Below are 12,275 nucleotides of genomic sequence, written 5' to 3' on the forward strand. Positions count from 1 at the left end.
CAAGAGCCTTTTGTGGACTTAAAAGGCATTTGGATCAGAATCTGTATGAGGACAACTGCAAACCCAGCCTTTCCAGAATGGCATGTTCAGATAAAGTCAGCCACATCTGCTGCTGACTCATTTAAAGGGACACTGTTGAAAGATTTTTCATTATATCTAGGGCAGTAAATTAGAATTTTTGTTGAGCATGAATTGAAGTCAATAAACTCAAAGTCAGTCTTAACTTTCATTATCATTCATGCACAAGCTGGCCATAGCAATAGTGGGTTTTTGCCCTTGATCAGGATGACAGGACATAACTGAAGACTGGTTTTGGACAATTGCAGGGACAGTCGTTACCCTCTAGCACCACAACAATGTCCCTTTACCTTCCCTAACTCTCCCCTTACAGTTTCAGGTCCAAGATAAGCAGTGTCTCTTCCTTACCTGCTGGGTGGTGGCATCCTGTTGGACATAAGCCACTTGGGATGGATCTGTAAACAGAGTCTAGACAAAGTGAAAAAGGCTTATCAAACCAGCCCTGGTGTTGTTTACTACCAAGTCACACAAAAATTACCCTGCCACCAAGAAATGACCCACATTTAAGCCTCTGCCAACTTCTAACATGACTATTATCACAGAACTTTACTTCGACTTACCCAAGTGGATCTACACAGATAGAAATTAAAATTGGGTGGTGCTCCATAAAAATTTAATATCATAATTATGTGGCACTTTTCATCTGTATAACTAAAGTGTTTCACCTGGTTTATCTTTTTTAATTACAGAAATCATTTGTCAATTGTTGATTTGATAGAATCTACAGGATTCTAATTCAATTCAAAATCTCTACCAAAACTACTTAAAGGCAGGATAGAAGATAACTGTAAGGTTTTTCTTCCTGCAAATTCGCAAGACTTCTGCACACTTTCTTTTGAGGAGCTATCAGGCACATCCCACATGAAAATTTAGTAAGGGCAAGATGCTGTTTAATTTCATAGAAGATATGCCAACTCCAATATTCTGCAAGAACAGCCCTGATGGGAGCCTGGAAAAGCAAGACTCAGATGAAAACTAAGGATTGACTGAGGTCAGCCTTGCCTACTTTGCCAAAACCTGAGCTTGTAGCAGCTTGGCTCAACAAAATAAGGCATAATACAATTTCCTTTAGCACTGTGATAATTTAATCTCAGTTGCGTGACAGTATCTTTTGACAAAATGATAGTATTCAGAGTTTTGGAGTTAGTTGTCAGTAACTTCCTGGGAGATATCCTCCCAAAATATCCTCTCAGGACAACCCACCACGTAAGAGCTGTTTTTATGTAACAGCTGAGGGCTGCACAGGACAGACCGTGCCATAAGGCCCTGCCAGCGTGGCTGGGGGTGTCAGGTACGTGCACTTTGCAGCTCTGCTAATCTGTCCTGTCAGCAAAAACATTATAAAACACCCTCCACAAAGCCAGCCTGGTCCTTTTGAATCTGTCCACACAGAGCCACAGATGCACAGCATATTAACCCCATCCAAACACGTGCTGTCAGGGAATAAAAGCTATTTGATATGATTATGCAAAAGCAAAAGAATATAAAAGGTCTATAAAATCAACAACTCTGCAGAGAGACTACAAAATTAGGTTGAATACACTGAGATCCTCTGCAAAGAGACACAACTGTTATTGTAACTATCAATTAGGACAACTGCGTTACACAAAACAAAAACTCTTCCAGAAGGCACATAGATGGCTTTTAGCTTTTTACTGAATACAACAGAGGCAGAATTTCTGGAGAGATTATCCATGTTTTGGAAAACACCTTTGAGTTAATTATAATCTCGTCCACCTTCAGTGAAATAACCAGCATTTCACAATTCATAGCCTCCACATCCTTTGATGAGCACATTTGCACATCAGACAAATGAACAGCACGAAGTCCCTGCTCAGCAGTGGGCAGGAAAAACTGCTATTTTCCAGTCGTACCACTTGGCTGGTGACTGGCTTTCATCCCAAACAAGACTGGTTTGTTTTCTAGGTGCCAAACCCGGGCTGGGCTGGGAACCACACGTGCCTGCGTAGCCTCCACGGGGTGGATGTAAACGAGGGTGTGCTCCGAGGTGTCCACCGAGGTGTAGGAGGTGCCATCGGCCGTGTAAACCACCTGCTGGGACGGGCCCCGCTCCTGCTCGTCGCTGTACACGATCTGCGCCACCGCCCCCCCCTCGGGGACAAAGTGCACCTGGGGGGAAAACACGTCCTGGAGTGACACCACAGCAGGCCTGGGGGACAACACAGGCTGCCTTGGGAAGCAGGGAGAACCTCAGTTTGAAATTGTCACTGTCTAACACACATTTAAAATCTCATTGAATTATGGTGGCAATATGGAAACCTGGACACCAACTCCCATCAGTTCCTGGTTTTACTCTGCATTGTAACTCAACTGGTATAAACGGCACCCACCCATACTTAGTTCTTGCACTAAGAACAAGAGAAGAAAAGAGAAGCCTAAGAGAAGTAGTTCATATTTGAACTGGTGTATGTATGGAATTTATTGGTACGTTGTTTCCCTTTATGCTCATGTTCCTTTCTGGATTTATGATAATGACTTCATTCAGCTAGTTCTGTAGTTGCAGATAATTTCTTTTATCTTATGAAGGGCTAACAGAACTTATTAACTCTGATATTACTTCAAGTTATAGTACTGCACCTCTCAGAGGCAGCAGTAGGGCATGTGAGATTGCTTCTCTCTAGTATGTACATGCAGTATCAGGAGAAAATTCAGCTATTTAAACAGACAAACGTAACTGAAAGCATTAAGCAATGATTCCAAGGACTACTGGAACAAGTTATGTCTAGGGCAGCAGTTTAAATCCAAACAAGTTGATTTTGACAGAACATTATGATCATAAATGATGATTAGTGGCCTACATTAGTCAGAATACTGAATTCCAGTGGAAATAGGAACACATTTAGCTTTTGACATCCTTTATATGCTGAAAACCTTTTCCAGTGTATAGGAAAATAGGACAGTTAGCAGGAAACCTAGTTTGAGTATCTGTATTCATATTCACATCAAACACTTTCACATAAAACGATGCCACAGTTACATGTTTTGTTTATTTTGTTTCACCTTTCAGCTTATGCTACAGGAGACACCTGGTACTCCCCCGTGGCTGCTCAGTGCTGATTCTGTACAATAAATCCTCAAACAAACACTACAGTTTCACATTTGGAGAGCACTCTGCAAATACTAATTAAGACTTAAAACTGCTGTGTGCAAACAGCAGCATAGTTATCCCCTTGTAGAGAGAAGGGAACAGGAGCATTGAAAACTGCCTTTCTTGGCAAATTTCAAAGCTGGAAATTACCAGGAGAGGCAGAATTTCTCAGCTTGTGTGTCAAATACCATGCAGCACCCTCTTCATTACATACTTAAAAGAATAAATCAATTTACAGCCTTTTAGAAATTCCCAGCTGCGTTGTCTCAGAGTCAGAGGGACAAGCTGCACACATCAGAATCTGACTGCATTAGTCGCCTACAATTAACATTTCTCCCTTCCTCAGTACCCAGATGTCTGACAGGAAAAAATTATTCATTACTTTCCCCAAGGTCCACCCACAGCTCCAACTGATTCGACTGATGCCATCAAACAGGCTGCCACAGACCAAAGATTTTGTTAATATCCATTACTCTGAGCACCCTTTTACTTTCCCACATGGTTTTGTATATACATATATATATATATATATATATTTGGACACTGAAACTTCTAGAGCCACTGGCTGGTTTTATTCAGCTCGGTTTTAGAGCTTTGTGTCTTCACTGCTGTGGTTTGCACAGCTCAGTTTCTGAAGCTTTAATCCAAAATCACCACAAACATGTTTGTATTTCTCCTCAAATAAAAGCTGAGCTTTGAGACACTAAGCCAGGGTTGGATGGGAAACAAAACCTCCACATCAATCCCAATCCATCCTGAGCAGAATGAGCTCTGAAAAGCACTAATCACCTGAGCAGTGCTCTGTTCCTGTGCTGCAGAGTCAGCCCACACCTGGGAACCTTCCTCTTTCAAGTCCATCTCCTCCCTGCTGGGGTGTTCCATGAGGAGAGGGATCTACTGAAGGAATGTCTAGCTGGAGGGATTCATCTGTTCACTGTGTTTCTGCTTCCAGAAGACAAGGTGATCTTCAGCAACATGGCTGTAAAAACGCAGAGGGCAGAAATGTTAAAACCAGTGTGAGGTAATTACTATCATCGGCTACCACACTTCTGTACCACAGAATAAAGCAGGCTTGGCTTTACAAACACTTCCTTTTAGACCCAAACACCTTAGTTAGGGGAATAAAGGAAGAGAAATCATATTTCATTTGCCATGGTCAAGTCATGCTGTGCAACACTTTTCATGTCCCATTGAGGAAACAAGTTAACCATTGCTACCGCAGCACTGAAACATTACACTGAATTCTTCCGGCACATCTTTCCTTGGCCACAGGCAGACCATGACACATTCTCCACATTGTCCTTCTGGCACCTACAAGCCTAGAAATCAGTAAATAATGCAAAAAATGGACCCTAGGCTTCCAACAGGAAAACACTACATTCAGAGATGCATGACCAGTTTGCCTGAAAGAGGTTCTGGGGGAGCACAAAAGGGCTTTCCATGAACAAGCAGCTTTCACCTTGGACAAAACCTCAGTCCTGGGTAGTACAAGGCAGTGTTACAACAGCCAACTTCTAAAAAAGAACAATGAAACTCAAGCTCTAATTCACATGAGCCCCAAGATCCCGACAAACTGCTTCCAAGCTTGATTTTATTCACCTCTCAGAGTTTTATTGGGGCCTCTCAATCTGCCGTTGGGATCCCAGCAGGGTAATTTACAGCTCTGGTGATTGGTTTAGTCAGTGGTTCAGCACCTTCCCAATCCTTCCCCTCTAATGTCATATTAAATCACAGGAATTAGCATGAGGCTGAGCCCATTTAATTTCTCAGCTCCTCCAATTAAGGTTATTTTATACCCAGTGCCTCTCTGGACCGATCCAATGCCAGTACCAGCCTGTGCTCCGAGAGGGAAGCAGAAGGCTCCTTGCTGATGCTTTCATTCATTTGCATTTTAAATGCAAATTATTTTAGTCATAATTTATCCCTATAAATGTTAGCATTTGGCTTGTCATTGACAAACTGAAAAATAGATAAGGAGGGGTAGAAAAAGCAGCAGGCACTTTCTGCCTCCTGCTAATTTTGCCAGCAAGGACTGAGCTATGCAGACCCGAGCACTGACTGTTCCACCAGTCCTGGCCAGGGAGAAATCAACAGGAGAGGGAAGTCTCACAGTAACACCGCTGAACTGCGTGGTAGAGGGGAAAAAATGGGAATAAAGGGACAGAAATCTTATCTCCATCAACATTGCTCAATACAAAACATCCCCAAAAAGCACTGAGGAGAAAAATTAAAAACAAATCCATGTACCTGAGTGCAACGCTTGAGCTCAGGATCTCATTAGTACCAGCAAATTAACTGCAGCAAACAATTAGGAGTGATAAACACCAGCCTTGCTCTGCAAGTGTGAAAGCCAGGGTCATTGACAGATAAATATTATTAGATAAATATCATGTCTTTAAGATAAATATTATTAGATAAATATCATGTCTTTATATGTCCCAGAACACACAAGCTCTGATCTATAAATAAATATCATCCATCCCTACACAGCACCTTTTATCCAGCTACTTGTCATGTTATTAAGGATTAAATCAGGGATTTTCTCATACCTAATCCTACCTCATTCACTGACCTCCAGCGCTCATTTGATCACCACGGTGTGACACGTGACAGCATTTATGTCGGTAACACACTCTGAGCAATTTTAATGTAAAATTTAATACCCATCCTGTTGATATTCTTTGGTTGGTTTATCCCCAACAGCTCTTTTCCTTAACTGTCAGTATTAATCAAGAGCCAGTTCAGATAATTGCACTAACAATAGCCAGTAGTTTAATCAATTACCTAATTGCTTAGAAAAATAAACACTATAAGTTTCAATTTTGGGTGGCTTGATTTAAAAAAAAAAAATTAACCTGTTAAAAAGAATATAATTAAATTAACCAGTGATTGAATTAAGGGAAAGGCACAGTTCTAGCTAATTCCACATGGTGCAACAAGTAGCAGACTTTTTGGCTGACCTTCCCCACCAGCAGACACTGAAGGGCTGAGGGAAGATGCTGACTCACTCCTGCAGACTCATTTTGGCACAAATACCCTACAACTTTAGTGCAAAGGTGACCAAAGAGTTCAGGCAGGGCCTTTAATAGACAAAATGGGGCATTACGATTCATCTCTGGAAAAAAATAGTACCAAAGAGTTGCAAAGGAAAGCAGAAGACAGTCATGTCGCGGTTCTGAAGTTAGCACTCATGTCAAATCTTGGGGAAAAAAAAAAAGCAAGGCTGAGCCAACTTCAGGGGCTCGGTGGTGCAGTTTCTATAAACGGTCCTGTTATTGCTGTTCTTCACAGAAATGAAAATAATAAACAGCTCAGCCAATTGTGCACCAATAAGGGACAAAATCAGGAGCTGCAGGATTTGCTGATACTTTCAACTTCTGTACTTACAAATACATCCTAGATCTGCCTCTGGTGTGCATTCCTACCAAAGCTTGGATGTCCATGAATTCTATCAGCATTTCTATAATCACCAAGATACACTGAGAAGCACATTTCCCTGGAAACATAGATGTGTTGAGAGAGGAGTGCAGGACACAGGCTGTGTCCCAGAGAGGTCCCAAGGACTGGCAACAAATAGCACAGGAGGCAGGAGCAAGTGTTGATATTAAGCTGTGAAACAAGCCCAATGGCAGGAGCTGGAACACATGATGTGGCCCCAAGTCACTGCCACAGAACTGCCTGGAAACACCAGCACCTGAGGGAGTTTTCTAACACTGATGACAAAGACCAAACTAACTTTGCTCACTACTCCTCCATAGGAGTAACTAACTCCTCCTGTTAATCCTGCAGGATCTAATTTCTTCCTCCAAAACCTCCTTTCAATACCCATTACAGCTCTGACACCAACAACCACAGCACCCTGAGACTTTAACCACTTCCCTGTGAGTTCCTCTCAGTTTTGGTGGTTTTTCAGCAGAAATAAACACGGAACTTTGGGCATAAGCACTGCCAAACCGTTGGCATGCAGGGAGCACTCTCTGCACTGTTTGCCCATGGATTATCCTTTGCAATTGTTGATTTTTCTCACCATATCTCACACACATGAGACATTTTCAGACAAGCTAACCAAACATCAGGACGAGCACCTCAATGTGAAGCTCTGCTATGTCCAAAGGATTACCATATGAATTTGTACAACAATTTGAAACTGAATTGCAGAAATCCTACAAGAAAAAAAGATAATTAAAGATAAAAGGAGCTGTGATAGGATATACTCAGCTTTTTCCCAATATGGAGAAATTAGGCTACATTTTGTAATGATAATCCATGTAGAGACTAGTCAAACAATAAACTAAACAGCTTGCCTAAACTAATGTTAAATTTATGTGTTGTGTATGTCACAACTATATTCTCTCTCCTCAGTTCTGATCCACTGGTAATGACACTATAAAGTTTAAGAGGCCTGGCTCAAATATTATTTAATACTCCATTTTTTGTCGTAACAAGTATTTCAATAACTTGGAGATGATGGAATTTGAAAGATTAGTCATATTATGAGGCACATCACCCAATAATCATCAACAAATCTATCAGCATCCCAATGTTTTCATCCAACCTCATAAGCATCATGCACATGAGTGAAAGCAATGCCAATGTTGAGACGGTAAATCATTTACAACAACTGCAAAGACAGCATCTACCTCCCCAAAACAGCAGGCATCCTCTCCCAGTCCACGCTGGGTGATGGCACAAGCTGAAATGGCAGCAGGTATAAATATCTCCCAGTATCACTCCAGTACGTCAGAGTGGCGAGGCAGTGACAGTCCTGTGTGTCACTGGTGTGAATCAAATACAATGCAAACCAAGAACCAGCTCAGCTCCCATGACTTTGAAATATCTCCTCCAGTGGAAGATTAGCTCATTCTGAGCTGTGCAAGTAAATCAACCACCCCTTCAAGACAAAACAGGTTGGTCTCTACACCATTCACATTTACCTTCCTTTTTTCAACACCCTCTGGGACCTGCTGGTGTCACAGACCTCCAATTTTTCTCTTAGTTTTTGCTTTTTACATCCAATCCAGAACATCTCATTAATAGCAAAGCTTCTCTGCAGCTCCTGATGCCTGGAAAGCACCTTTGTGTCATTGTCTGAAGAGTTCTTCATCTCTTTTGGAAATCTTGCTTGAAAACTCCTTTTGTCCTCCAGGACACTCTCCAGCTCCTCTCTCCTGTTCCTGTGGGATGGTGTTTCCTCTGGAGCTGTGTTATTAAATCAGCAACTTCCCCATGTACTGCATTCAGCTGCAGAGGATGGGAAAGCACTGCTCTAGGGGCAAAGTGGCTCATTCCCTATCCAGCAGAAATGTCCTTCCTGCCCTCAGCATCAGACCCCCTGAGCCATCACAACCCCCACGTGTGACACCCCACACGTGCACCCGTGACTCCCCGAACACTCAGGGAGTGGCAGTGAATGGTGCTCTAACAGCAAAGTCACTGCCATTTTGTGCTCAGTGTCTGAGTGTTTTGGACACAAGTTGAACACAGTGAACTCAGTGCTTCAAAGGAAAGCTCAGAAATTCAGAGAAAAACACCACCAAAAAAACCCAAAAATCAACAGTAACCATATTTTCTTGGCTATTAGGAATGGCAATTTCTCTCAATGCTGCAACTACACAAGAAGATACAGAGACAAAATCTCTGGGGAATTCATCTGCAGCAACCTCTGCAAATCTCACTAAGGACATTCTACTGAAAAACCCAAGCCAGTGGCTGCCAAACACTCGTTTTTGTCCCTTCTCTGGAAAGAGAAGAATGGGGGAATATTAAAGCTGAGCGAGGGGCAAAGTCCCCCTCCCTGCTCAGGGAGCCATAAAGCCACTGCAGCGTCTCAAATGAGAACCCACTTTACAATAATGGTGCATAAAGCAGATAATGTGATTTACTCCCCGGCGTAAGGGAGGTTTGCCATCACCTGGGATTCCCTGCAGCAATAACAGCAGGGACTATTAGTTTAATCCTCCCAGGACTGAGCTCACTGACCACCCAGCCATGTGCAAAGGCAGCAAAATTGGTACAAAAGGGGGTTTATGACTCTGGGTCTTCCTCCAGCTTTTAATATGAAAATGATTTATTGTGTTCCAAAGGAACATCACATGTGTCTCCAAAAAGCTTTATCCCACACTTAAGTTAATTACCCCAGCTTTCCTAGAAGGCAGAGTGGGTGCATTTCCTGAGCTGCCTTGGCAGGAACAGGCTTTCAGTGCAGCAGGAAGGGTTTGAACCTCACTGGGGACTGAGTCACCACTGCGTCACCTGCTCTGCAGCACCGTCCATCACATGCATACATTGTTTCAAGGAACTCTGGCGCATTTTGCCTGAATGGTAACAATCGGGTAATATATAACCACAATATTTATGTTTTACTGGCAAGTTAAAAATGGAAATCATACATAGGGCTGGGACAGCAAGGATTATTTATTTCCACAAAAGGAAAAATGGCTTCAATTTATTTAGTCATGTAATAAAGAGAAGAGCTCAGCCAAACACCAACTCAGTCTTTATTCCAATTGTGCATAATGGATCTATCTACATCCATATCCTTACGGCATATCCATCATAAGAACAACAATGAGCTAGAAGAGAACTCTTAGATCGTCAAGGCCAGTCCTTTCTTACTGTGTCCAATGTGTCACAGTCCTTTTCCTCCAGGGACAGTGCCCAGGCACTAGAGGTGACAGCACGACCGCCTGATGGAACTATTCTCACAACCTGTGAGGTGAAAGTCCATTTCTACCACAGAATCCAGGAGATAACCCAGCTCCACAGGAACAGGTTAACATTCCTGAGGACTACCCGGGCTTGGCTCAGACACCTACTCAGAGCCGCTCTAAGGATGCTGAGTCCCAACTCTTGTATAACCAAGTTTCCCACAATATCTTCTCCCTCGGAGTGGGCAGAGACAAGTTCATGACTTTCTATATATGCACATGCTCTTCTTTAGTCACCTCTCCTCCCATTTGCTCAACATCTACATATCCACTCCAATTGACTCCTTTCTCCCGCCCTCAGCTTCCTGAATCCGTGACCACGTTCTCCACATCACTTTTTTTCCCAATCTTTCATCCTCTGTGATATCATGGTGTGTTGTATCACTGCTTGAGGCAGTGACCCTGCCTTCCTAAATTTGGTTTATAAATGACAGAGGGAGAAGTTGATAAAACAAGAAAATAGGGAACACATGTATTTCAAAGTACAAGATGACAAAAAAAGGAAAAGTGTCTGTATCAATGTGTGCTACAGTGCTGCCTACACAGCCTTCAAGAAGGCACACTCAGGGTTTACTGTAAGAAAACAAACTGTTCCCCTCCAGCTTCCTCCTGCCACTTAGTCTCTCATCCTTTCCTACTCCAGCAGCTCTTCCCAAAGGAACTATCAATTGGAAGGGGTTGTTCCCCTTCCTACAAGTGGATGGTGCTGCTCCCATTCCCTCCCTTTCCCACCCCCCTGCATCTCTCCTCTGAATTAAATCACTCTTAAAATTCAAAAGACAAAACTACCTTGTTTCTGCCTATGAAAACCACACCTAAGCTGGCTCCTGCAGAATAGCTGCTTCTCTGAATTACCCCAGAGAACAAATGGACTATCTACACCTTAAAAGAAGTGAGGACTGAGATAGAGAGACATCTCAGGGCTACACCATAACTTCTGTGTGTTTTACTAGCAGGAAATAAAAGTGACAAATAGGCCCCACTTCGTGTTTAAGTCCAAACAAAATTCACCATACAGAAGCAGCCCCTGTAATTAGCTACACTTAAAAGGCCATTAGAATTCAGTTTACCCAGCTGTAAGCAGCTGCAGGTGGTCAGGAACACACTCGAAGTGGCTACTGACTGCAAAGAAAATTACCCTGGCAATGCTCATCCAGGGATTTTCTGTGCAGGGTAGGAGTAAGAAGACACGCCACAGACCCGTTTCTCTCTAAAAGCAAATTGTCAATTATTCCATCAGATAATATTAATAACAATGACATCAATATCTCATTCTGTAGCCAAGGTAATAAAGCTGTCTGGTTTCACACATGTAGCAAAGTGCCAAAACCCATCTCAGTTCAGGAGGTAAGTTTTCCATTTAAGGACTGACTAGAGCAATACACCCTCTTGTATTATTTTTCCTAGAAATGAAGGCATTAGAAGGCTCGAGTCTGCCAATTATTTTATTGTGGCCACAAAAGCAGCAAAGAATCCTCTTGTAAAATCAGTTGGTGATTCATTAGCATCTCATCTTCTAACTGAACTAAAAGAAAAAAAATAACTGAATTATTAAAAATATACAGAGGAAAGCTTAAGTTCAGTATGGTCTCTATTCCCACTGAAACTCAAAGAGAAATCTTGACAGGCATTTTACACACCCATTTTTGTGCTTGTTCATTCTTTAAGGGCCTGTAAGAATCACAAATATATCATGATACAACAGACAGGTTGGTCCTCAGGTACCAAAAAATGCATTGCAAATACTGACCCTTCATTTGTCAAGGCTATGGAGGTCAGTATCTTAAACTAGGTTTAAATTCTGATTTAGGGTCCCTGCAAGAGTCCTCCCGAGGCTTTGCAATGAACAGTAAACAAGAGGTGACCACACATAGCTTGGAAGATCTTGTACAGTGAAATAACCCTATAAAGGTGAGTTTTCTCCTTAGGATGAGTAATTCTGAAAGGCATAGCACCAGAACCTCATTTTTCCATTCCAACTTAATCATTTAACAAGCTCCCACAAATTTTTAATGGAACCGTGGAGTTTCAGGAGAAGGAACAGGACAAGCCACCACCAAAATGCGGGGAGCAAAAGATGCACAAAAAGCTACATTCTATAACCACATCGCAGACCACAAGAACAGGGGTTTTGGCAAAGACAACCACGGTGGCACCAAGACGAGCATCAGGAGAGCAGTGAACCCACAGCTCCCACTTGCAGCAGCTGCTCTTGCTCACACCGGGACCCTCATGGACAGAACCACCTCAGGGCAGCGGGGAAGGGGCTGCCTTCCCTCCACACCAAGCCTCAGGGCTGCCCAGCTGGGAGCCTTTCCCTGCTGGGTCCACACCGCTGCCCAAAGGGTCCCCTGACACCCCCCTGGGGCAGGACCCCATGA

At 42.8% G+C, this 12,275-nt stretch overlaps 1 protein-coding gene across 2 annotated transcripts in view; it reads right to left on the reverse strand.

Annotated features, from left to right (window-relative positions):
• Nucleotides 1-8,723, reverse strand: part of PRDM10 (PR/SET domain 10) — a 40,431-nt gene extending 31,708 nt beyond the window's left edge. The window contains exons 1-5 of one of the 2 annotated variants that reach the window (XM_029962036.1): nucleotides 8,122-8,723; nucleotides 5,435-5,522; nucleotides 3,977-4,166; nucleotides 2,041-2,208; nucleotides 427-486 (exon numbers count right to left, since the gene is read on the reverse strand). In XM_029962036.1, the coding sequence (XP_029817896.1) occupies nucleotides 427-486; nucleotides 2,041-2,208; nucleotides 3,977-4,069 (321 nt within the window). In that variant the 5' untranslated portion in view covers nucleotides 4,070-4,166; nucleotides 5,435-5,522; nucleotides 8,122-8,723. Of the gene's footprint in view, nucleotides 1-426; nucleotides 487-2,040; nucleotides 2,209-3,976; nucleotides 4,167-5,434; nucleotides 5,973-8,121 lie in introns of those variants that run through there. The other variant, XM_029962037.1, reaches the window with a different exon arrangement.
• Between the last annotated feature and the right edge of the window lie 3,552 nt (nucleotides 8,724-12,275).

This window comes from Manacus vitellinus, unplaced genomic scaffold, assembly GCF_001715985.3.
Source record: "Manacus vitellinus isolate BGI_N305 unplaced genomic scaffold, ASM171598v3 scaffold_41_pilon, whole genome shotgun sequence".
Lineage (NCBI taxonomy): Eukaryota > Metazoa > Chordata > Aves > Passeriformes > Pipridae > Manacus > Manacus vitellinus.